Source organism: Leopardus geoffroyi, chromosome A2 (genome assembly GCF_018350155.1).
Source record: "Leopardus geoffroyi isolate Oge1 chromosome A2, O.geoffroyi_Oge1_pat1.0, whole genome shotgun sequence".
Taxonomy (NCBI): Eukaryota; Metazoa; Chordata; class Mammalia; order Carnivora; family Felidae; genus Leopardus; species Leopardus geoffroyi.
This window is the reverse complement of record NC_059331.1, coordinates 63,550,012-63,575,427: the sequence shown is the minus strand read 5'-3', so window position 1 is coordinate 63,575,427 and position 25,416 is coordinate 63,550,012. Positions and strand designations below refer to the sequence as shown.

Below are 25,416 nucleotides of genomic sequence, written 5' to 3'. Positions count from 1 at the left end.
TTTTAAATTATTTAAGGTTTATTTTGAGGGAGAGACAGAAAGCACAAGCAGGGGAGGGGCAGAGACAGGGAGAGGATCTTTTTAATGTTTTAAAACAATTGGAAATAGGTGTCACAAAATTCTTTCAAAATGTGAATCCTCAGAAACACTTCCCATTCTTGAGGATTGAGGACTCCAGAGTCACAAAAAGATCACCCTGGGGCTTGACCCTAGACCAGCCCATCCAGGGACTGACAAAAGATCCCACCTCTCCATGGGGGTGACCAGAACCAGATCCGGGTACACCCCTTCCCCCACCCCGCCCCCACCTCCAGTCGTGGCCCTGGACCCCGCCCCCTCGGGACGTTGACCCCCGCCTTACCGCCCTCCCCACCTACCCCTCCCTCCCCCGCCTTCCCCTAGGGTGTAACCCAGAGTGAGACTGGGAGCCGCCTCTCTGGCCGACCTGACCCGATCCCTCCTCCCCGGTGTGACCTCATCTGACATCCGGGACCCCGCCTCCGCCGGGGGCGTGACCCCGAGAGAGAACCCAGGACCTGTCTCTCAAGGAGACCTGACCCGGACCCCGCCTCCCCGGGGGTGTGATCCCGAGAGTGACGCGAGAACCGGCCTCCCTCGGGGACATGACCCTGGAACTCCGCCTCCCCCGCAGACCTGATTCGGACCCCGCCTCCCCAGGGTATGTGACCTGAAGTGAGACCCGAGACCCAGCTCTCCCAGACCCTGACCCCAAACCCTGCCTAACCCGGGGATGTGACTCGGAGTGACACCGGGACCTGACCAGAGACCTGACCCAGACCCCGCCTCTCCCAGGGTGCGAGCCGGAGTGTGACCCCTAACCCTCCTCTCCCTCAGACCTGACCCCAAACCCTGCCTATCCTGGGGGTGTGACCCCGACCCCGCCTCCCACAGGATCCTGGATCCCCGCCTCTCCCGTAGACTTGACCCGGACCCCGCCTCCCCGGGGATGTGACCCCGAGTGACACCCGGGACCTCCCTCTCCCGCAGACTTGACCCAGACCCCGCCTCCCACGTGGGTGCGACCCCGAGCGTGACGCGAGACCCCGCCTCCCAGGGCACGTCACCCGGGATCCCCGCCTCCCCCGGGGCGGGCCGGGCGGCGGAACCAATGAGCGCGCGGCGGCGTTTCCGGCGGGACGCTTAGGAGGAGACTCGAGTCCGCGGCCGGCGGACGCCCTGCGCGGGCCCGCGTCCCGCCATGAAGTTTCGGGCCAAGATCGTGGACACGGCCTGTCTGAACCACTTTACACGTGAGCGGGATCGGGCCTGCCGCGGGGCGTAGAGAAGAGCTCGGGCAGGAAGGAGGCAGTGCGCGCGCCGGGGGGCGAATGGGGAGGGGGCGCGGGCCGCGGGACGACCGGGTGGGGGTGGTGCGGGGCTGTAACGGAGGCCGTGGGCCCGTAACGGAGGCCGTGGGCCCGTGGGAGGGGCGGCGGCGCGGGGGTGGGGGGATAGGGGTGCGCGAGCGGGATGGTGGGCGGGAGGCCGCGGGAGGGGGTACGGGAGAGGGGGAGCGGGGATGGGGGCGGGGACCACGGAAGGGGTGGTGGCGCGGGGGTGGGGGGACAGAGGTAGGGTGACGCGGGTGGAGGGCGTGGGCCCGCGCGGGAGGGGTGGAGGTACGGAGACAGGGATGTGGGCCACGGGAGGATGGGGGGACAGAGGTGGGGGGAAAGGGATGGGGGTCGAGGGGCGCGGGGATGGGGGGCGTGGGGATGGGAGCCCGCGGGAAGGGGGGGGGATGAGGATGTGGGCTCGCGGGAGGATTATAGGATGGGGATTAGGGGGCTTGGGGCCAAAGGGGCAGGACACCCCTCTCCCCCTCCCCCTTCCCCCGCAGGATGGGGCCATGGGAGTGGATGGAGCTTCTCTCGGGGAAGGATTGGGTGAACGGACCTGGGTGGGGACAGGCAGGCGTGAGAGCAGGTGCCAAGGATTGTTTACGGAACTTGATTTCCATCCCGGGGTTTTTTATCTTAAACCTGCTGCTGTCCCGGATGGACAGTGTATCCAGCACAGACATCCCTTCTGGTCGGGCTACACTGGCCCTTGGCCCTGTGCTGCAGGCCTGGGGGGCCCCATTGCAGGCTGAGGGAGTGAATGCCTCACTGGGCTCCAGTTAACCTCCCCGCAGCCTTCCTTCTTCATTCCATCACTCCTGGTATGAGGGTTATTGGGGGCCAGTGTGACCGACCGTTAAAGCCCCTTTCAGTGGGTTATTTTTCCACCAGCAGTTTCACCATGTTCAGGGGATTGTTTAAGCTCAGTTGTCCTGGTAATTCTTTGCTTTAACCCCCTGCTGCAGGCGTCAGCAACATGATCGCCAAGCTCGCCAAAACCTGTACCCTCCGCATCAGCCCAGATAAGCTGAATTTCATCCTTTCCGACAAAGTGGCCAACGGAGGTGTGAGCATGTGGTGTGAGCTGGAACAGGTGAGCAGAAGGTTCTGGAAGCCTGTGGACCGCACCCAAAGGCCACTGCAAAGGGACAGAGGACCCCTCTTTTCCTGCCCTTAGGAGAACTTCTTCAGTGAATTTCAGATGGAAGGTGTCTCTGCTGAAAACAACGAGATTTATTTAGAGCTGACGTCGGAAAATTTATCTCGAGCTTTGAAAACTGCCCAGAATGCCAGAGCCTTGAAGATCAAGCTGACTAATAAACACTTCCCCTGCCTCACGGTCTCCATAGAGCTGGTGAGTAGGAGGGAGCGCTCCAGGACTTCCCAGCAGGGCTAGAAGTGGCTACAAGTCCAGGCTTTCTAATAGCATGTGGAAAACTAGTTGGTTTTATTTTTATTTTTTTTAAAGTTTATTATTTTTATTTCATGTTTATTTATTTTTGAGAGAGAAAGACAGAGCGCGAGTGGGGGAGGGGCAGAGAGAGAGGGAGACACAGAATCCGAAGCAGGCTCCAGGCTCTGAGCTGTCAGCACAGAGCCCCTATACAGGGCTCGAACTCATGAACTGTGAGATCATGACCTGAGCCGAAGTCAGACATCCAACCGACTGAGCTACCCAGGCGCCCCTATTTATTTATTTTGAGAGAGACTGAGCGAGGGTCAGAGAGTGGTGGTGGGGGGGGGGGGGAGTAAAAGAATCCCAAGAATTTCATGACCTGAGCTGAAACCAGGAGTCAGATGCTTAACCGGCTGAGCCACCCAGGTGCCCCTAGTTGGTTTTATTAAAAGCAAAGATGTGCCCACAAATACTTGTTTTCTATTGGAGTCAGATTCCCTCGTGTATAAATAGTGCTGCAATCACACAGTACTCAGCTGGGACCCTGCCTCTGCCCGTGTGGGAACACTTCTGCCTCTGCTCCAGTCTGCATGTCCCTGCATCTCTGTTCCTCTTAGAGGTGTGGTCCCTTCATCTAGATATCATGGTTTTTATACATTTTCCCCTTTGAAGGGTTTTCCCTACCTCATCTGTAACCCCTTTAGGTGATCTCTTGGTCTCCCAGAATTTCTGTGTGTTCAGTGCTGCTCCCAGAAGAATCTGACACCTGCTGTCCTCAGGACGTGCCCCCCCTTCCCCCAGACTCACAGCTCACAGGATGACGTTCTCACGTCTTAATGTGTTGTTCAAAGCCATGTGTGCATGGCCCCACCTATGCCATCTTGGAGCCACATCGCCTACTCCCACTGTCTAAGTAGTTCCCTGGAGTGTCCCATTCTAGTCCAGCTCCCAGGCTTTGGGGACCCTGGGGCTCCTGCTTGGAATGTCCCCTTCTCGCTCTCTGAAACCCCCTCTCCTGTTAGTGACAGTCCAGCGCCACTCCTCCCATCAGCAGCCTCCCCCCCCCACCCCCACCCCGTGCTGTGTGTGTTGTGCCCCACTCTGGTGCGAGCGCTGTGCACAGTTTGAAGTTCTTCCTGGTAACGGGTTCCTCACCTGTTCACTATGTTAGAGCTGATCAGAGTATTCCCCGCCTTAGGACAAGCTTGTGTGATTCCTCACTTGTTTAAGGAGAAACAGGATAGCGACGTGTGATGCTTTCTGTCTAAAAGCGCAGGCTAGGGGTGCTGGGGTGGCTCCGTAGGTTAAGCATCCGAGTCTTGATTTTGGCTCAGGTCCTGATCTCATGGTTCATGAGTTGAAGCCCCACCTCGGGCTCTGCACTGACAGCGTGGGGCCTGCTTGGGATTCTCTCTCCCTCTGTCTCTGCCCATTGCCCGCTCACACTCTCTCTCCTTCTCTCTCAAAATAAATGAATAAATATTGTAAATAATTAAAAATTAAATAAATAAAAGGGCAGGATACGTCAATCTGTTGTTTCACGGAAGCCCCTGGACACGGATAAACATGGTTCTATCCAGCAGTGTAGACGATGCTGCATGCTGAGCTCACAAAGAACAGTCTCGGTTCCTTCAGCGGACGGGTTGGCTTCTGCCTCCCGGCTTCACATGTAGTGAGGGACAGGGTTCCCCTCGTCCCCATCTTCCCACCATGTTGTGGCACAATCTGAAATGTTGCCTCTCGGAGAGGCCTTTCTTGCCCTCCGTCTGGGAACCTCCCCAAACATTCATCTGGTCACTGCTTCATTTTCCTCCAGGCTGTGACCAGTGTGTCACATGCAGCTCAGACAAGGTCGTGTTTGTTTTCTTGCTTCCTGACCCATCTGTGTCCCTGGAACATGGGGACCGTGACTTACTCCTCACACTCCCGACTTCAACAGGGCTCAGCAGGACAGGCACCACGCCGGAAGTACTTGTTTTATGGACTCGGGTGAAAGAGTCGAGAACATTCCATGTAGATGCGGGGTCGGCTTCTACTTATTCTTCAGTTACTCTGGTTTTTCTACATTGACGTTATGAAAACATGTTCTCTCTTGGCAGTTATCAGTGTCGAATAGTAGCCGCGTTGTGACACATGACATCCCCGTTAGGGTCATTCCTAGAAAATTGTGGAAGGATCTGCAAGAGCCTACGGTCCCAGACGCCGACGTGAGTGATGCCCGTCCTCTGCTTGCAAACTAAATGGTGTGGTTTGAAGTCCCTGATTTTAGTTACGGTCTCGCCATACATTTCATTTGAAGATTGTATGTACCTGGGAGGAAACGAGAGTCATTTTTAAAGGATTCTCCAGGGAAAAATTGGAATGTTTGCCTTCCGTTGTTTATATAAAACACCTTTAGACCGTGCTGCTCATGGTAGAAACGCCACACGCTTCACATGCAGGACAGAGAATGTCCTGCTCAGTCGTAGCGCTTCCATAAGACTAACCTAGAGTAGTCCTTGGGGGCAAGGTCACTTCTGTCCGTTTCCCAGAACTCGAGTTTTCCTCGTCCCGTAAGGACTGGTGTCCAGGGTTCGTGTAAAAGCGAGGAGGAGGGGCTGTTCTGGGTGTGCTGCCAGGAGTCCCAGAGCCCCTGACAGTGAGCGTGGTGCCAGAGGGTCCCTTACATTTTGCTTACAATCAGAGCAAGAAGGAATTGTGAAAATATACCGCGTAGGCTATTTACTGGACTCTGGGAGGCCATCCACACCGACCGGGAGGAAGACCGCGCTGTCTCAAGCAACGTCGGGGGCCGGGTCTGAGGGTCTGAGGGTCTGAGCGCTGGGGCCCAACCCACCCACAGCGTCTGTGAGGTGGCAGGTGGCCCTGCGGGCTGTGCTGAGTCCCGTCCCCTGGGCGTGCGCAGGTCCACTTCAGCGGGAGGGCTGCCCCCCTGGAACCGGGAGGACACCATGGGGACGTGGGCGCCTGGGCGCATACCGGTGCACGTCAGCGGAGGGCCACCCTGTTGGAACCAGGTGGACGCCACGGGGACAAGGGCGCCAAGGTGTCCCGGAGGCAGGCGGGGGTCAGTAAGGTTGTAGGGTTGTTTTCTTTTCCTAGTTTTTTTTTTTTTTTTTTTAATTTTAATTTTTTAATGTTTGTTTATTTTTGAGACAGAGAGAGACCAAGCACAAACGGGAGGGTCAGAGAGAGAGGGAGACACAGAATCCGAAGCAGGCTCCAGGCTCCGAGCTGTCGGCACAGAGCCCAACACGGGGCTTGAACCCACGAATCCCGAGATCATGACCTGAGCCGAAGTCAGACACTCAACTGACTGAGCCCACCAGGCGCCCCTCTTTTCCTAGTTTTAAAGGAGCTCTGTTCCCACAACTTGGAAACAGGATTTCAGAGCTTCTAAGCAACTGCACGTTTCCGACATAGGTGGTGAACACCGTCCGTCCTTGGCTGCGTTAATGGTTTTTCTCCTCCATTCTGCAGGTTAGCATCTATTTGCCAGCCTTGAAGACCATGAAGAGCATCGTGGAAAAAATGAAAAACATCAGCAATCACCTTGTAAGTTGTCACTTGTTTAGCGAAGAGCTTTCCCAGCATCTTGGAGGTGTCAGGCTCGGGCTGAGTGTCCTGGGAGGAAGCCTCGCCTGGCAGAGGTGTGGGTGCATCCTCGCTCACCTGGTGGCGTCCCAGGGCGCAGGTCCCCCTGCCGAGGTGGGCTCGAGGACCCGGCCTGTGGTGGAGAGCCTGCAGTCTCAGATGCCCTGAGAAGCTGTTCTAGTGCTTTTCAGCCCCCTTCGCAGGGGGAGCCTTTGTGTTTGCCCTGACCCCTCGTAGTCGTGTTTATAGTGCGTCAGGGATGCTTTCAGCAGATTCTTGTGCCCCGGACAGAGCGTCACGTTTCGTTTGCTGATGTGTGTTTCTTTAACAAATCATTGGTATCAGCACAGCCGAGCGTCCCGTCCATGTACCATGTGTCTCGGCGAGCGCAGGTCCGAGCTGTCCCAGAACACCGGTGTCCTGTGACGACTTTCACGTCGAGCCAGTCGTCAGGCTGGGGGCCTCCTCTGCAGCGAGTCCGGGCACCTGCAGAGAGGCTCAGGGAGGCCCACAGGGAAAAGCAGGGCAATTAATCCAAGGATCTGGTTGTTTGTTCTTTCGGTCCTGTGGAAATGAGTCAGCAAAGTCGCCGAGACAGACCGAGTCATCGGAGGTGTTTTTCTCTTCTCTGGAATGTTTAAAAAACAAAAAGTTTGTGGCGCGGCCACTGCAGTCTGGAATACTCGGTGGAAAGTCAGGGTGGCCAAGTGCATAGTGAGCATGACTAGATGACCAGAATTCTGCATCTGAAAGTCGTGGCAAGAGAATGAGGGAAGAGAGGGCGCTAGCACTCTCGCATCCCCATCCCGGAGGCACTAGGAGGCCCTTGCTGAGACTCACAGCCTTGTCCCCACCTCCTTCAGTGGGGGATGCGGCCGTCGGGCGGTGCGCGTGGGACCCATGTGGGAGCAGGGAAGGCATGTGCGGGGGCCAGGAGTCCCCGCCGTCTGCAGGTGCCACCTCAGACTCCAGCCCCTGAGGGCTTGTCGGCCCACCTGAGCTTCCGGTTCAGGACGGGAGGTGTGTGTGTGCTGGGGTCTGACACGGTCCTGCTGTGCGTCACCTGTTAGCTTACAAGCCACTCAGAGCTATGTACACCAGCTTACTGGTGACAGCAGGTGGAACAGTGTAGTGACCTGGTGGCAAAGGGGAGTCTTTGGGGCCACACAGACCTGGGCCCCCTCCTGGCCACACTACCCAACCTATGGGCCCTGTCCTGGGTGTCACCCAAAGTGGGCAGGATTGCGCACCTTCACGGGGGCTTTGCGACTTTCCACAGATGGAGAGGTAGGTATCTTATGTTCAGTGCTCAGTACATTGAGTCAGCGCTGCAGAGTGGTAGGTAATTACCATTGAGAAGATCACTGGGAGAAGCAAGATCCCATCCAGACCCTTAAGAGACAGAGGATGTTGGTGAGGGCAGCGTTCTGGTGAGTTCCAGAGTAGACATAAGCGGCCGGGGGTCAGAGACCCGTCGTTTGTCAGTTCCCTCCCTGGGTAGTGACAGAACGGTGGCCGTGCACCAGACACTGGCTGTGCTCAGGGGATGTAGAGCTAATCGTGTGATGACTCAGATTTCTGGATTCGGAAGAAAGTGGAAGAGAGCGTTAAAGGCTGAAGTGAATCCGGAACCACCGCGAGCTGCTTTCCTGAATTAAGTCTATATAAAACCACTGTTTTTCAAAAGCAGTGAGAGTTTAGATTGTTGTGTGTTGTTTTAATCCCATATTATTTCCAGATTCTATGGGAGTGTGCTTAGAAATACAACAGTGTATTTTTGGGTTCACCAATAAAGTTGACAAGAAACACTTAACGTTTGAGGGCACGATTCTGATACTATGCAATAGTGAAGTTGGAGGACTGTTTTCTACTTAATGTTAAAAGCCTCAGGGGTGCCTGGCTGGCTCTGTCATGGAGCATGTGACTCTCGATCTCATGGTCATGAGTTCCAGCCCCACGTTGGGTGTAGAGATTACTTAAAACTATAACCTTAAAAACAAAAAATGCCAGGGTACCTGGGTGGCTCAGTAGGTTAAGCATCTGACTTCGGCTCAGGTCATGATCTCGTGGCTCGTGAATTCAAGCCCCCCATCGGGCTCTGTGCTGACACACAGAGCCTGGAGCCTGCTTCCGATTCTGTGTCTCCCTCTCTCTGCCCCTCCCCTGCTCACACTCTGTCTCTCTCTCTCAAAAATAAATAAACATTAAAAAACATATTTTAAGTAATAATAAACCCTCAGAGATACTAGCTCAGTCAAGTTCAGAAAGGTTTTGGTTTTGTTTCTAGAATGAGAAATGCTTGGAGTTCACCGGTGTCGAGGAACACGAACGAGGGGTACTGAGCTGCTCACTCAGTGTAGGTAGATGTAGCTGCCTCCAGCGTGCAGGCAGGGCACCTCCACCATCCTGGGTCCCCCAATGCCCCTTTGTCTTTCCACTGCCTCACACGCCGTCCTGTATTGGTGGGTGAACAAGATGTTGACCTGCAAACTGCCACACGGGCTCCCCAAGACCTGCTGGGCATTAGAAATGGGCAGATGTGGACTTGGGAAGAGAAATCAGATCAGATCAGTGAAACTGGAAGCTGTTCGGTGGCACAGATCTTACTATGAACGTCATTGGTAGATCCTGTCCCATTAAAAAACCCCAGGGTTGGTGTGGAGGATGGAGCTTGGAAGGAAGGAATGTTGTCTGACCCTCAGAAGCCTCACAGGTGGGAGAGAGGCCCCCGGGATGGGAGGGTGGGAGGTGGGTCCTGGGGTGGTGTGCTGCCCCTCGCAGGCAGGGGAGAGGCCAGGATGGGAAGGTAGGAGGCGGGGGGGGGGGGGGGGGGGGGTGGGGTGGCCGGCACCCTGTGTGCTGGGAGTGCGGAGGGGCACCAGCGACTGGACGCTGCAATGTCTCCAGACCTTTCTGAACTTGGAAATCTCCCCTGCCAACCTCCGCGCCTGGTTTTTAAATAGAGGGTCACATTCCCACGAATTCTCAAGGTTTTGTGGTTATGCTGCATTTGTAGCTATGACCCAGGGTGCAGCCAGCTGAAAACAGGGCAGTTGGCCAGCTTCTAATTTCCTCGGTCCCTTCCCGTGTGTAGTAGTTGTCAGAGCAGAGCGTGGTTCTACGGTCTCTGCCCGTAGGCGGTGGGGATGCAGGTTGCACTGCATGGGGACGGTGAAGGGCTCACAGTCCTGTAGAGCGGCCGTCTATCCGGTCACTTGGGAAGGACTAGTGGGGGCAGCACTGGTTAGTCTCCAGGTGCACGGGGTCCGGTGCAGCCCCTCCAGTGTCTCCCTGTGAGCGGGGGGCTCTAATGAGGGGGGGAGAGGCCTGGGGAGGGACTGGGGGCTTTTCCATCCCCTCAGAAGCCACCATGGGCTGTTTGGGGCCAGTTTCCCTCAAGGCACGGGCAGCGTCCCCGGAGGTGGCCCCTCTTCTGGCTCTCCTTTTGGACGACGTGGACTTCCTCGTGTTTTACCTGTGGCTCTCTTCAGGGCGTGTGGTCTCTCTGTTGCTCCATAATTACTGTTTTTTGTCTGTCCGTCCATCTCATTTCCTCTTATTGCACTCTCTGGGCCCACCTGCTGTGCCCTCCTGGTCTCCTTCCCTCTGCGATCCTCGATCCTCTCATCTCATCCGCTCCCACTCTGTGCCTGCATGAGGTCTGGTCACCTCCCAGCTCCCCCAACTCTTGACTCAGGCTCTTTTTTCTCATCTTTCCCCTTGATGAGCCAGACCTAATCCCTTACGCTTCGCGTCCACTCTGTAGCACCTGCTGGGCTCCAGATGCCCTCTGGCCAGGGGTTCCTCTCTCTCTCTCCCCCTCATCCCCCTGCCACAAGATCTCCATTTGGAGCCTGACCACAGACCTTTCAGGAGTTCTCTTAGAGCGTGGGTTTTCATTGTAGCCGTGGGAGCGGACCAGACGCTTTCTCGCTCCAGAACTCTGGGTTCTCAGTCCTGTTGTGGCCACAGCTTGTCACAGCCTAGCACGCTGCCGCCCCCCTGCGTGCCGTAGCAGCCCTCCCCGCATCACCTCTCCCTCTTTCTCCTTCTCTCCTGTAAGCCCCACACCCCTGTTTCGCTCACCTTGAACATTTGCTCCCGGGGTTTCTTCTCAGCACAGGCTCTTCCTGCAGCCTCGCCCGCCCCTTGCCCCATGTGCCCTGGCAGGCCCCCCCCCGCCAACACGGCTTCCGGGCCTCCATTCAGGGGCCCCCTCTGGGCATTTCTGAGCTCCCTGTGTCGCTGGTGCTGGGTGGGTCTTGGTGCCGTCGTGGGGTGGCCTTGTCACCTGGTTTCGTGGAAGCTGATGTCTTCTTTACCCCTTTTGTTTTGCTTTGCTTTTTTAAGACTGTGAAATACTCAATTTGCAGATCATTGAAGCAAACCTAAATGGAGAATTGAACTTGAAAATAGAAACGGAGCTAGTGTGCGTTACAACCCACTTTAAGGATCTCGGGAACCCTCCGTCAGGTGAGTTTTCTGGCGGGTTGTGTTTTGCCTTTAATACGTTGTTTCAGGTGCACAGTTGCTGAGATCTCTGCCTGGAAAACGGGTGGAATTCGGCTGCCCGAGTTTCACGCTCGGGGAGAGAATAGACAGCCGAGGCCAGAGCAGGGAAGGTCGGCCTCCCAGGCCTGAGGGCGATGCCTGCCCCGTGGTCCCCAGGAGCCCTGGCAGCTCTTCAGTGCCCGTCTGCCCGCTTCTCACCTGGGGCGGCATCACAAGGTGGAGAAGGTCTCCTCCCTCCTGTGTACGACCCAAGTGTTTATGAAATCAGATTAACAGATAGACGCCTTCCTCACCTGACAGATTTTTCCTCCCTACACGGTGACAGAGACCGTGGGACCAGTTCAGTAGCAGGGGACAATGGGGTCACTGACCAGGTGATCTGTGCTGGCAGGGCTCGAGGCCTGGATGACACACTCGGCGGGTGGTGCCGTGGGCGCGAGGCAGGGTCCCGGGGACGTCTGCCGGTCGCGTGAAACCGGCTCAGCTCTGCGCAGCCTCCCTCCCGAACACAGGACGGGCCACCGCTTTTACAGTCCGGATCTATCACCACAAGTTGGCTTGTTGATGACCCGTCGTGGCGTAGCTTAGTGAGGGGTTTTCACTTGGTGGCGAAGGGCATACGTTCTTGCCAAGGGAAATCTGCGTGATGCAGGCTTTGCTAATCGTTGTGCGGGGGGACTGAGCTTGGTGACACTCGCTTTCTTTAGTTTGATAAATTGCACAGAGGGTCTGGTCTTTGGTGTTTGCCGGAGTTGCAAGGACCTTTTCTCTCGTTTCATTCCACTTTAGAACAGGCAGTCTCGTATTAGCGCCTGACAGTCCCCCTCCTCCGTGTATGTCAGGGGACTGACACGTGCGTTTTCTTCCACTGCAGTGGGGACAGCAGGTCAGATTTCATGTCACTGTAAGTGAAGATTCTCTGGAAATCTGCCATGTAGTTTAAAGAGAAGGACTTGATAAATGCTCGCTTAGCGTCTGGCAGCGTCTCCAGGCTCCAAGAGCCGGCAGTCACGTGGATCATCAATCTAAACAGGCAGCTTGCCGCCTCCGGGCTCCCCCGACCCCCGAGCTGTGCGTGTCGTTTCAGCCTCTGAAGACGCGTCTCAGGATAGAAACCCGGAGCAGATGGCCGAGGTGCGCATCGATATCCGGAGGCTCCTGCAGTTCCTCGCCGGACAGCAAGTGAACCCAACAAAGGCCGTGTGCAGTGAGTGCACGTTCGGGTTGCCTGCCGGGTGGGGGGGGGGGCAGGGGGGGGGGGTCTCGCATCTGCGCACTCTCCTAAGTGCAGAACAGCTCGGTCACGTGGGCCCGTTTCCCAGGGCAGTTTTCCCGGATTCAGCAGCACCTGGAGATTCTGATCCGGGGCCCTGCAACCACGCTGGCTCGGCCGCCTCGCCCGGCCACCACGAGTGGGTCTGCGCCTAAGGAGAAGCTTCCAGAGGATGGCTGTTGATCGTCCAGGCTGCTCTGTTAATCTGGCCCGACAGCCATAGCCCCTGACCCCACTGGACTTAGACTTAAGGTCCCCTCGTATGCCTTTATTTCCCCTCTGTGTCTAAACCTGAGCGGTTCCTCCTCGACTCCCGTTTCTCCCGTTTCTCCCGTCTCTCCTTGACTGCTGACTTTTCCTGCTGGCCCCGTGACCGTGGTGGGTCCTGTCTGTCTTCCTCAGCCATACATCTGCCTCTCGGCTCTCGCCATTCATTGGCCACACGTGAGGGAGGGCTTACTTGCCCTGAACTTTTCGAGGCTCTTTCTGTCTCCTTGTCACTCTGACCACAGCAAGTGGAAGGGAGCTACACCTTTTGTGGAAGAACCGTCAGGCTGCATGCGCAGCACCAGTGGGCGGAGCCGGGGACGGCCGCCAGATCGCCCGCACCCAGGACAAGGAATAGAAGATGCTAGGTGGTTGTGCCAAGGAATGCCAGCCCTCCAAGAGAGACAGGAAGCGAAGCAGATCACGGGTGGGCAGTTAGTGCATCAGGAAGGCACTGGAAGGGGTGATGGGGTATGAGGGGGTGTGTGGAAGACAGAGGGCTGGGGCGAGGGAGGGAGCTGGCGCAGCTGGGCCTTAGGGCGGGTGCTGGTGTCCACCTGCACCGAATGCTGAGAACCCTTGCCCTGGCCTGGCGCACGTTCATGACGCTGAGGGCGGTGGCTGTGTCTCAGCGCAGGGTCCTCACAGACTCCAGACAGCTGTCCCACCTGCTGCCAGGCTCCTGACCGCTGCCGGGTGGCGCGACCGCAGTCCTGGCTAGCGGTCCAGGTGGTACCTGGGTCACGCAGCCCGACCCCATGCAGCGCGGCGGCATTGGCCCTGCGCACGCCCTCGCCCTCATGGCCCGCCCAGGACAGAGAGCTTGTCTGTTCTAGGCGAAGCAGCCGTCTGAGCTGCCTGTGCCCTGGGGAAGGTGACTTGGAGTCCCCAGAAGTGGCAGATTGTGACAAAGCAAAATTGGATTGCTCCTACCCTTTCCTTAGTCCCTCAGCCCTGCGTCTGTGCCTGTAGTTTCCACCTCTGTGGTGGTGTCCCCCAGGTCCGCTTCTCCACTGTCCCACCTCCAGGGCATGCTGGCTGCCCTTTGCCCTCAGTCTCCAGCCGCCGTGGCTCCTGGAGGGTGTCCTGCTGGCGCCATGCCCCTTCCCGGCCTCCATCCCCTGGGACTGCTCCCTCCTTGGCTTGGCACTTGCAGCCGGCCCACCCTGACAGACTTCGTCCAGCCCCAGCCCTGCTTGCCTCTGAGGCCTGCCCTTGGCTCCCCGGCGCAGTCCTGCCCCCGCCCCCTCAGTGGCTGTGGGCCTGGCCACTGCCCTCACTCCCTTGCTCACTGCTGTGGAATCGAGCAGAGTGATGAGCTCCACCCTCTGGGCTTGTGCACCTGCCATCGCGCAGCGCGGCGCCTGACCCGGGCCCCTCCTGCGCTCCGGCCTGCGCTGCAGCCTGTCCCCCGTGGTCCGCGGGCCGCCGTGCTCGGCCTTCTCACCTCACTTAGCTTGCTCGTGGGTGGCAGACGCGTTTTCCTAGAAGGACACTGATTTGGCAAATGAGGGCCTCTCACCAGAGTCCTGGGCCTCGTCTCCCTGGCTGTGGGCGGTCACGTCGCGGGGAGCGGAGCCGCAGGGAGGCCGGGCTCCAGGAGAGGGGCCCCCGCGTGCGAGCGCTGGCTGCGGCCCTTGTGGTGACAGGTCTTCTTCTCTCCCCAGACATCGTGAGCAACAAGATCGTCCATTTTGATTTGCTCCACGAGGACGTCTCCCTGCAGTACTTCATCCCGGCCTTCTCGTAGGCTGCGTCCGGCCCCTCTCTTCCCTCGGTTCTGTGCTGGTGGGAACTGGAGCTTGCGGAGCACAGTTGGATAAACACATTACTTCGTGTTGCTTCTTGTTCTCATGTCTGTTTTGTTAAGACGCGGCAAAGAAAAGGAAGAGTTTCTTTATGCAGGCTTCAGGTAGCCGAGGCTTCTAGGAGCTGCCCGACGACCCTGGCTCTGCTCCCCGGAGCCGGATGACGGGCGAGGGCGGCCCTCCCGCTGCCTTGGTTGCGCAGAGCGTCACGGGGTCTGTGGGGGGCTGTCTGGCTGCAGTGTGTGGAGCCTTAGCTGCCGGTCCTCCCAGGTTCCCGGGGCCACTGTCCGTCCTGGGTCATGATCCTCCCCGTTCTGTCTCCCCCTGACGTTCGGATCTCGTGTCCCCCGTGGTCCGCGGGCTGCCGTGCTCGGCCTTCTGATGTTCTGGAAAGCACAGCCGCGTGTGTAGGGGAGGGACAGAGACCTCCAGTAGCCTGTGTTCAGGGCCGAGACTACGTCTCATCCCCTGGGGCCTGCCCCATCACGTCCCACCGTGGCGGCCTCTCCTCTGCCCCGTGGATGGGGACGTCATGAACAGTGTCTTAACTCACACGACAAAGCCGAGAAGTAAGGCAGTTGCTCCGAGGAAGAGGAACAAGTGGGAAATCCGCAACGTGTAAAGGTTCCTTCATGGCCTCTTCTGAGTACTCGGTGCCAGCCGGGTATTTGAGTGCCTCTTCCGCTGCTCATCAGGTGAGTTCAGATGGGGCGGAACGTTTGTTCATGTCGCCCTAAGTGAGCACGTCTCTCTTCGGCTGGTAGCAAAGTTAATTCTAGCTGCAGCGTCAAACTTAGAAATGGTGATGTTCAATGGGGCAGTGCCTGAAAATAGTTTACAAAAGCGGTTTGGCTCTGTTTTGTTTTTTTCTGTTTGTTTTGTTTTGGTTACAGAAAATGTATTAGTCACCAACCTGGAAAATTGTTTACTTCTGATTATTTAAATGATTTTTAACACATAACGAAGATAGAATGCTGTTTGTGAGTGTAAGTTAGCAGTAAAGTAGTACATCCTTCATCTGTCCGACACAGCAGGGCCCGTTCTCTGCTCCAGCGCGTAGCCCGCGTTTGGCATTCTGTTGTCCGGCGTCAGGTGACGTGGGCACAGCTGCTCAGACACCTGAGATTTTGCCGAGTGGGTTTTGTGACCTGCCCGGGGCCACACAGCTGGTGGCGGGGATGGGAGTGGCACCCAGGCCCTGGTGTCTGATAGGAAGCCCTCTCCTCCAGGCTCTGCCGTGCGGCCGGAATGATGAGTCCCAGCTTTCAGAGTCTGTGTTCACCAGTCATTTCCTAAGTCTGGGAGAGTGTCATCGTCTTAAATCTGCTGTAGGATAGCACGTTTACGTGCAGTTTTTAAATGTCCTGAAACCACATGTAATTTCTCTGTGGTTTGTACAGTGTTTGTTTAAGTAATGCCGGATTTTGGTGGTTTTATGGATGGCCCGAGTCTGTGCGGACTGGCCACACAGCCTTCCCTGGGGGTCAGGACGGTGGGGTCTGTTTCTGATTCTCTGGAGGACTTGCGGCTTGGTGTTCCCCAGGGCCCGGCCTCAGGACCGGCCCCTCAGAGACTTGAATGAGGATGGCCATCCCTCCACCGCCGGGGGAGCTGGTGGAAACCACAGACTTAGGGGAGCCCAGGGTGCTGCTTTATTGGGCAGTATACCAGGGTGAAAATCTGGTAGGTCGGGAATAGCGGTTTAGTCCACCTAGAAACACGCACGTAATTTGAAAGGTTAACTTCTTTCGGGACTGGCACCTGGGAGTGCTGAGGTGTCTCAGTCGTGTCCCGCACGCTGGAGATACCCCCTGCATGGCTGTTCTGTGCTCAGGCCCCCTCCTTCATGCCCCGTCCCCTGTGCTGGCTCAGAGGTGTGCAGGAATACCCGACCTGGCAGCTCATGACTAACGTCCTTGCGGGTCCCTCCGGGCCTGGCACAGGACCCAGTCCAGCAACCCTGGAACATGACCTCCACATTTTCCTGGGTCAGAACCATGGCTGTACCCAGACGGGGAAGGTGTTGAATGGCATTCAGGTTGTCATGGGTGTGGCCAGATGGGCGGGGCTTCGCTTTGAAGAGATACAGTTGTGTCCTTTTGTGTGGATTCCAGTGGGGGGTCCATGAGGAATCCTGAGCCCCTGGGGTGTCCTTGAGCCAGCAGGTAGGAGCCCTCTGTGGGGGACAAGGAGATACCTTAGCCAGCAGACAGTGCCTGCTGGGGTCGGGTTGGAGATTTATTATGTGTGGAGCCTTCAAGGAGCCTTCAAAACAGCCATGTGCCCTTTCACCCACTACTTGTGCTTATAGGAATTGACACACGGATTATAATCAGAAGTGTTCTAATATTCTTGTACTGAAACAACATGAAATATCCTAAATATGAGTTTATGGGGGATTTGTTGAATCATCCGTGGTTCGACAGTATTTCCTTCTCTAACAGCAACGTTGCAGAAGGAGCGCCCTGGCCGGCATGGTGTTTACGGTGCACAGTTCATCACGGAAAGAAGCCCAGACACTCGTGTGTACCGTGTGACTCTGGTTCTGAGGACACGAGTGTCTGTAGGGGAGAGAAGGGCTGGAAAACCTACACCAGCACCTACACCTGATCATTGCTGAATGTTTTACTTCGATCTTTGTAAACCGGGGTATTTTCTAGAACTCTTATGATCAGTTTTGTAACAAAAAAAAAATTAGGTTTTAAAGGACTGAGCAGTAATATTTGTTACTTGAATGCAGTCCATAATCACCTGGCAACTAGAGTTTCTGGAACATCAGACTTTAGACTCTCCATTTCCACACGCATCCTTTCCTAAGCAGAAAGCTGAAGTCTCACTAGTCGTGTTGCAGGAGGGTCACAGCACTGCGTCCACGTCCACAAGGTGCTGTGCGTGGCAGCGTGATTGCCGCGTCTGTGGTGAGGGGTGCGGACAGTTGCTGGGGTCCAGGCTGGTGGGGCTTCCCAGGTCTGATGAGCGGAGACCCCTGGGAGCATGGGGCAGGGGGCCGCCTCCCTGAGCCCCACTGACCGTGCCCTGCATGGGGAGAGCCCCCGTTCCCCTGGAGACCTGGGGAGATTTGGGGAGATGCTGACCCCAGTCCCGGGCAAGGCCTCTAGACCTGAAGTGCAGCCATCGGGTGAAAACCTCACACGAGACTGGTCCTGGGGGGTCTGCTGCTGGTCAGCAGTTACCGCACACTGTGACCACAGCTCCTGGCGGAGGGTGACCAGCCCAGCGGAACACCATGGGGGGGAAACCCCAAGTCTGGTTTCCTGGGCGGAGTCCTCCCCTGCTGGCAGCGGCCACTGGGGCTGAGCCTCCCCTCCTGCTCTGTCCTCCCCTCTGCTCCTCCTCTTACTGGGGGCACGCTGCTCACCTTCCATGCAGGGGCTCCGCCAGAGCCCGGGGCCTGCAGTCTTGTCACATCGGAGGGTAACGCTCAGTGTGATTTCGGGGTGCTGGCTGGCTCATCTGTTCCTAGTGACACAGGGGACCTCCCTTCCTGTTGGACACGTCTGGGATGACCTGGAGTGGGTGGGTGGTGGCACCGCTCGGCTGTGCAGGGGCTTTGGGGCCCCACCCGCCTGAGGATTCCCGCCCCGGACTTGCATGGCCACAAACGAGTTTCCCATGCTGATTTGCTCTTTGCTTTTTGATGTCTCAGTTATCTGTACACAGTAGCTGTGTTTGGCGAGGATGGAGGGGGCCGCTACTCCAAATAAAGGGACAGAGGAGTGGGCGGGGCTGACACCAGTGACCGTACCCTGCTCACACATAACAACATGTATTTTGGACCCTAATAAATTCCCCCACCCTACATGTTGCACTTTTTAAATCGCTGCCTTGGAACAAGATACATGCTAAAGTGGTTGTGTTAATTTACCGTTCATAACGTATTTTTTAAGAGAAAAATCAAAGTGATCCCTAAATCTTTAGTGCCAAATAGTGACTTCTGTGACTTCTGTGACTTCTGTGTCCTGTCCGTGGAATTGTTCTTTGCAGCTTTGCAGACGGAGAGGGAAAGAGGGGTGGAGGGGAGAGGGAGGGAGGGGGAAGGAGAGGGGAGGGAGGGAGAGAAGGAAGGAATGGGAGAGCAGCAGCGGAGAAGGGAAGAGGGAGGAGGAGAAGGGGGGGGGGCAGCAGGAGGGGGCGGGGAGGAGAGAACAATTAGAAAACAGTCAGGCTGTCAGGATGTCCGCCCTGCCAAGTGGCCAGGGTACCGAGGCATTCGCGATCAACTTGTTGAGGTGTGTGAAGAGTGATCTGTGGATGTTTAGTTTATTTTTGAAGGCCGTGGGGGAATTGGGAAGATTTTAGAGGGACAGGTGCCTGTGTGCTCATTCAACAAGCATCTGAGTGTATAAGACAGTTGCTGTTTTAGTCGCAGGCATAGGGAATGTGTCTTTCCTACCTGGAAACCTGCTCAGAAAGTGTCCCGTGAGCGCCCTCTGCTGGCAACGTGAGGTGCCGGCTCTGTGTCCCCGTCGCGCACACTATTCAGGGCATCGCCTTGCTGGAGCTACGGTGGAGCCTCATGCAGGACTCACCCTCCGCCCTGTGCACGTTAGCACCAGGTGGGCCGCCCATCTGGGGGGGCTGGGAGTGAGTGGGTGAGATCCACCCCAGCTCCACCCACCCCCCAGCTCGCTCGTGATTGGTCAGCTGTCAGGGTGTTAAGGGCCAGGCTCACTGCCCCTCTCAGGACAGGGGACGGCTGTCCTGCGTGCAGAGGTTAGGGCTGTGAGCGGGAGGCCCCCTGGAAGCGGTCTGCATGGGACCTGGCTGGAGGGCGTTCATCCAAGCCCTGCCCCTGCTCCTGCCCCTGCTGTCCTTGCCGCAGCCCATTCCTGGGAGCAGCCCAGAGGAAGGTAGGGTCCCCTTTACCAGGATCTTTGCCCTCCCCTCACAGCTGGAACTTAATTACCAAATTCTCCCCACGCACACATCGGTGCTGAGTCGAGACGAGAACGTGGTTGGGGTGGGGCGGGTGCCGCGGAGGCCCAAGGTTGGAGCATCTCGAGATGGGCAGTGCGTGCCCGTCCGTGCGGGCCTCCAGGAGTGGAGCCCACGAAGGCGTGGTTTGCTCCATAAGAGGTGGGGTGCCGGGCGTTGCCATTGGTGCCGGCCTGCCACGTGGGTACCTGGCTAAGCTCCGTTCAGAGCGGGGAAACTGAGTCCTATGGTAACAGCAGGGCCCAGATCCAAACTGAGAGCAGGGAAAGGCCACCAGCCGTGAGGAACAGCGTTCCCGAGGTGTTGGGCGCTCGGTGTGGTATGCAGGGTACCCGGGCCTGCCCGAGCGCTGGCGGTGGGGACCTCACGCAGTGCCACCGTCAAGCCGCCGTGTGTGTCTTAGCTGCCCTGAGCCTTCCCTGGAACCGGCAAGCCTCAGTTAGGTCAACTGTTAGCTCAGAGGTAGCACCAAAACTGAGCACTAAATCCCAAATAGAATTTGTGGCTCCGAACAGGTCTGAGTAGGTGGCTTTTGTTCATCAGAACTTAGCGAACACAAAGGAGGGGTGGAGGCTGCATAGGGTGCTTTGCCTTCCGGAAGGTTCTCCCAGGGGTTTGGTCCTGGTGCAGGGAAGTTGTGCGGAGAAGCCTCCAGGACTGGTGGGGGACGTCCTGGCAGAGCCTCGGTGGCTCCTGCCGAGAGGCTTCTGGGGCCGTTTCTTAGAGAAAGCTGCTAACTGATTCCCTCTGGAGTGTCTGTACTGAGCACAGCTGAGAAGGCCCTGCAGAGAGTGCCACCCTCGCCTCCGGGCGTCCTTCCGCCCTCACAAGTGACATGGTGGTGGCCCCTGTTCACTGGCCGCAGGGCTCCGAGCACCCACAAATCCCGTGTCTGACACTGACCTTGAAACGTGGCTGATGTGATGGAGACGCTAAATTTTACGTAGCCCAGGTGGCTGCAGCTGGCCCAGGGGACAGCACAGGGACCTTAGTCCTCTCGGTTCCTTATCACGCCCAGCATCTTGGGTTGGCTCTGACGCCTGGAGCTCCATCCCCGACCCCTGGGAAGAAAACGCCCGGCCCGGTCCCCTGCCCGCAGGAGCGGATGTTGGCTCACAGAGGTCCTCATATTTGACAGGAAGGTGCCAGCCCCAGGGCTCTGGAGAGGGACTGTTTGCCAACTCGGTGGGTATTTGCACACAGCTCACTTTAAAGCCCGTCACCGGTAAAGCCGGAAGGTACACATTTCCCCATGGGGAAAGGACGAAGGGTGCCAGAGGTGCTGGGAGGGGGCCGTGCGCAGGGCCTGTGTGCTGATCCCACCAGGGGCTCCAGGCCCTATTTACTCACCTGCCCTGCTGGGCTGCAGGGCCCCAGCAATGTTCTAGAAATCACAGGATTCAGAGGAATTTGCCTAAGTCGAACGCGCAGCCTCCTCAGTCTTTCTCCAGGGACCCTCTCTCCCTCCCTTCCCCTCCCCACCCCCCCCCCCCCGCAAGGAGCTTCCGGTGCCCCTGCAGCCTTCTCAGTCTTTCTCCCAGGACCCCCCTCCCCCAGCCTGGGAAGGAACTTCTGGTGCCCCCAGTTGACACCGCTGTCTTCTCCAGTGACGTGCACACCCATAAACAACCCCAGGCCACACAGAAGGGCGGTCTAGTTTTCTAGGTAAAACACAAAATAAGACAACCTTTTGCAAAATCCTTTATATTAAAATAAAATGTCAACATAAAGAATTAAGGGAACTGACCAATAGTGAAAAAAGAGAGACGCTTATTGTGGGAGGACTCAGGCAGCCCTGGGGGCCGCAGAGGAGTCGGGGGAACGGCTGGGGTGGCCCTAAGGGTCCTGTGTGGACTCCCAGTCAGTCCTTCTCTCCTCCCTAATGTGGTATCCATGGTTGCAGTGTTTTCCCAGACTTATCTGCTGCCAGATGCCCTCTCCCCCTGCTGCCCGCCCTCCCAGGTGGGCAGGTGGACACACGAGGACCCCCACCTACTCCAGGTGACTGGATGAGAGCAGCTTTGTGAGTTAGGGAAGCAAGCCTTTCTGATGGGGAGCATATTGCCAGTGGGTTTTCTGCTCTCCTGTGTTGGCCGTGTGTCCAGGAACGAGCATAATCTCCCCTACTTCCCTGTCTTCCAGGGGGCTCAGGAGGAAGCTGGCCGGCTGGCTGCTGTGGCCGGGGCCATGACCCGGGGACACCGGGAAGGACCTGGGTCCCGAGGGCCCAGGAGGTCTCTAAAGGCGTTTCTGATGACTCAGAGAGGTGAGCAGCACTGGTCTTAGGGAATTTGATAAGGTGTATTTTATGTTACTATTTTTAAAGATTTTATTTCTAAGTAATACCTACACCCAGCGTGGGGCTCAAACTCGACCCTGAGATCAAGAGTTGCACACTCCACCGACAGCCAGCCCAGTGCCCCCACAGTCTGTATTTAAAGCATGCATTCGGGAATTTTCTTAGGAATATTCTACTCTTACTTGAGTGTTGGGAAAGTGGGAACTTTTCAGGGAGTTGCTCAGAAATGAGCATTAGCCCGACTTGAACCCATCCCGTGGTGGGGAGGACCCCCGTGACTTCAGCCTGCGTGCCTGGCCTGTGGCAGTGCCGGTGCCGAACCTGCCACTTCTCCGTCTTTGTGCCACAAAAGGGCGTGAACTCTGAAGGTCACTGCTGGACCGGTCATCGCCTGAAGGACGTGCATCTGCACTGGGGCCCCGGGCTAGCTCAGGTGAGGTGGGGCAGCACTGGGGTCTCGGGGTGTCTCTGCAGTAAAGCCCAAGGAAGCAGGAGGATTCGAGCTGCGGGGGCTGTCTTCACCCCCGCAAAGTGCCCTTCGCTCTTCCTGCAAACCTGGAATGCCCGTGGGGGTCCCAGAACCACCTGCTGCCCGCGTGGATGGAGTGGAGCTCTTGTCTCACGTCCCTTGTGCGGAGTGCGGGGCAGAGCCCGGGGCAAGCCGGCATCACCAGGGCCACACAGACTGTACTCCATCTTCCCTCCGCACGCTCCATATGCACCAGCACAGCTGGGTCATCGACTCTGCCCTCGACCGCCCGCTGGCCATGTGGCTTCCACACCCCTGCCCCCGACACAGGATCAGTGAGGTGGCCCCCTCAGGTGCCCGGCTGCTGAGAGCGGAGTCAGGCAGCCCGCACCTGCATGTGCCCTCGTGTCCCTTCACTCCTCACGCCCAGCCCCTCTCCTGAAAATGCTTCCACTTTCATCACTGTCCACCCCCCAGGGCCCTTTGAAGGCGAAAGGAATCTGTCCTTTGGTGGAGTTTGCACGAGCCCTGTGCCCGCTTAGCGCTGAGTCTGTCTGGGCAGGCACCACCCTTGTATCGAAGAAACCCGTGTGAACAGGGGCCCCACCGCCAACCAGGTGGCCGTGGTCCTGGCTGAAAATTTCTCTGTCTTGTGTCACATCAGTGCTGCCCCCAAACTGGCTGATTTTGGCTGTGACTTTGTTCTCCCTGATGTTTTTATCGCCTTGTTTTTCTTCGATTCTAAATCCCTCCAGCCAGCTCCCAAGGCCTTGCTGCAGGCACTCTTGTCATGTGTGTCCCTGTGTCCCTCTGTGGGGTGATCTCTTTGTCCTTAGAAGGACGGGAAACATATTGAGGAGGGGGTGGTTGACCTCGCCCCTTGGGGTCTCCAGAGTCACTGAAAGCAGACAGTAGCTGGTCTGTTTGCAGAGAGGGAAGGGATTGTATTGTGCCCTGTGCCTACCACACCACGGAGTTCGACTTAACATGTCTGTGTGCCTGCACGTGCGTGTGTCCGTGTGAGTGCGTGTGCAAGCATGGGGGGTGTGCTGGCATGTTTGTGTGTGTGCTTGTGTGTGCTTGCTGTGTGCCTGTGTATATGTTCGTGTGTCTGTTGTGTGCATGTGGGGTGTGTGTGTGTGTGTGTGTGTGTGTGTGTGTGTGTGTGAGTGAGACTGTGGCGTGTGTGCATGACTTCTGATGCCTCCCAGCCCTGAGATCTTGTGCTTAGGACCCACGGTCCACTTCCAGGCAGAACGGTTATGGGCATGGCCCTGGCTCTGCACCTAACCGGACGCACTGGAACCTTCTGGGGATTTTGTGATGTGTCAGTTTTATTGAGGAGCTGGTGGTGGGGTGGAAATCCTCTTGAAGGACCTTGGCAAGGAGCATTCCCAGAGCTTAGACAGGTAGTTGGGGCAACCGAAAGAACAAACACGAGAAAAGAACAAGGCAAGGCGTGTAAATAGCTGTTCTGGCAATTTCCCCGCAAGGGCCCAGCCAGATGCAGATTCTTTTGCTCTCCTGCCCGGTGCCTCTGTGTGTGAGGGGGCCCCCGCTCTCCTGCCCGATGCCTCTGTTCGCATGAGGGTCTCCGCGGCTTTGGGTGTGTCCACGTTTCACTGGCTAGCACCCATCAGCAGAGGTGTCTCCCATACCAACTTCTGTGAGGCTGTGGCTGCGGAGGAGGACGTCCTGGGGGCTGAGTCACCCCAGTGCCCTGTGCCCCCTTTACCCTCAGGAAGAGGAGAGAGGCCAGGCAGATGGGGGTAGTGGTCCAGTCACAGCCAGAGCCAGCGCCGGGTCCCCAGCTCCACCCCGGCCTGGCCGGCCCGCCCCGCTCTGGAGAGGGAAGAGCTTCATTCCCGCTGCCGGGAACTGTTTGGCTTGCGCCGGCTTGTCCGCACAGTTCGGACGTGTGAGCCATGCCGTCTCGCCCAGGGGCACTCTCACGAACACACGTCCTCTGGGAAAGGGCCAGAGCAGGGCCCACCCTGGCCAGGGAGAGTCTCGTATTTAAACTTTCCTCTCAACCCCCCTCCCCGTTTTGTAGCGGAGAAGATTTTGACCTCTCCGGGCGCAATTGCTGTGCTGCCTGCACACCCCTCCACACCCCCCGTGAGGCTCCCCTGCAGAGGGCGGGCCGCATCAGGTGTGGTCTGCAGGCTCTTGGCAGCGGCCCCCCGCGTGGTGGGCAGGCCTCGCCCCAGGCCCCTGGTGTGGGAGGAGGCCCCCTGGGGCTTCCTGTTTGATCTGCTCCTGCCCTTGGCAGAGACCCCTCCAGTCTTGCGATACCATGAGATACGGTGCTCACGATGCCAAATGGTCCGTTTCCTGTTTTCATTCTCTCGCTCGCCTGGCCCGTGGAAGACAGGTGTGGTTAGGGGCGGAAAGGTGTCCTTGGGATTACGCAGAAGCTGAGCAGGGGCCCTCAGCCGAGGACTACCGTCGTCAGAACCCAGCCTCACCCGGGTCCCCGAGGTCCCTGTCTGCTCCATAAAGTGTCCCTGTCTGCCCTCTAGCGGCAGCTTCTCTGGCACTGCATCAAGAGGCAGGTTTCGAGGTTTTGTAAAAGTGGGGTTTTGTCTTTGTAGAAGCCTGGTTTAAATGAAAGGATATACCCTCCCAACTCCACAGACGCGCAGAGAAGTGAGGGACGACCACGAAGTCTGCGTGTGTTTTCACGGGGAGGCGAGACCCAGCCCCAGGGAGTGGGGTTCACGCCTGTGGTGCAGACACAGGGCCCAGGCAGCCCTTGGGTGACATCCCCGAATGGCACCCCCTGTCTGGTCAGGGCCCCGGTCCCCATACCTCAGTTCAGGGCTATTTGACTCACCACATGTGGATCTTCCTGGATGGCTGGCGGCCCCGTGGACCCAGGCATAGGTGCCCCTGGCCCCGAGGAGCCACAGCATGTAGGGGAGCGACCAGTGCCCCATACTGGTCCTGGACACCTCTGTACCCAGGGACCTGGGCCTCTGAGCTGCGTCCCGGGCTCTGCGGGCATCCCCTCTGGGAACGCGGGAGGGCAACGTGAATCGTTGGCTCTGTTTGCACCACGTTGAGCCAAGTTGCCTGTCTTCCAGGGTCTCCCTGGTCTCACTGCAAAAAGTACCTGCACTGGGGTGCTCAGTCAGTTAAGCCTGTGAGGCCTGGTTTCAGCTCAGATCATGATCTCACGGTTCGTGAGTTTGAGCCCCACATTGGGCCCTGCACTGACAGTGCGGAGCCTGCTTGGGATGCTCTCTCTCCCCTTCTTTCTCTGCCCCTCCTCTGCTTGTACTCTCCCTCTCACAAAATAACTAAATAAACTAAAAAACAAAAAAAAGTGCCTGCACTCTCCCTCCCTGGTCCTCTGTGGGGATTACAGGGGAGGGATGTGCTGGCACCATGCTTTGTGACTGTCACACGGTGCACAGTCTCATAACAGAGAGGTCCACAGAGAGGAGTGTGGGCTAGCAAGGGGAGGTGCGGCGGGAGG

At 57.5% G+C, this 25,416-nt stretch overlaps 2 protein-coding genes across 12 annotated transcripts in view; both read left to right on the top strand.

The window, feature by feature from the left end:
- The first annotated feature begins 1,035 nt into the window (after window positions 1-1,035).
- Window positions 1,036-14,244, top strand: HUS1 (HUS1 checkpoint clamp component). Of its 2 annotated transcripts, none has more exons than XM_045494243.1 (8): window positions 1,036-1,271; window positions 2,327-2,454; window positions 2,539-2,715; window positions 4,857-4,964; window positions 6,238-6,312; window positions 10,725-10,824; window positions 11,951-12,070; window positions 14,071-14,244. In XM_045494243.1, exons 1-8 carry the CDS (start codon window positions 1,220-1,222, stop codon window positions 14,151-14,153), a joined length of 843 nt encoding a protein of 280 aa, XP_045350199.1. In that variant the 5' UTR covers window positions 1,036-1,219; the 3' UTR covers window positions 14,154-14,244. The 2 variants fall into 2 exon arrangements, with proteins under 2 accessions (XP_045350199.1, XP_045350198.1); XM_045494242.1 differs by lacking the exon at window positions 1,036-1,271 and adding an exon at window positions 1,916-2,182.
- Window positions 14,245-14,364: 120 nt separating this feature from the next.
- Window positions 14,365-25,416, top strand: part of PKD1L1 (polycystin 1 like 1, transient receptor potential channel interacting) — a 133,259-nt gene continuing 122,207 nt past the window's right edge. For 8 of the 10 annotated variants that reach the window (XM_045494233.1, XM_045494234.1, XM_045494235.1 and 5 more), the window contains exons 1-2: window positions 14,365-14,906; window positions 21,310-21,433. In XM_045494233.1, coding sequence (XP_045350189.1) covers window positions 14,844-14,906; window positions 21,310-21,433 — 187 coding nt within the window. In that variant the 5' untranslated portion in view covers window positions 14,365-14,843. Of the gene's footprint in view, window positions 14,907-21,309; window positions 21,434-25,416 lie in introns of those variants that run through there. The other 2 variants (XM_045494238.1, XM_045494240.1) reach the window with 2 other exon arrangements.

Bases quoted from the DNA above. Each gene is read 5' to 3' on its own strand.
- HUS1 (XM_045494242.1), top strand. From the start codon at position 2,122: ATGCCTCACTGGGCTCCAGTTAACCTCCCCGCAGCCTTCCTTCTTCAT. The intron at 4,965-6,237 runs GTGAGTGATGCC...TCCATTCTGCAG, and splicing joins CTACGGTCCCAGACGCCGAC to GTTAGCATCTATTTGCCAGC. The intron at 10,825-11,950 runs GTGAGTTTTCTG...GTGTCGTTTCAG, and splicing joins TCTCGGGAACCCTCCGTCAG to CCTCTGAAGACGCGTCTCAG.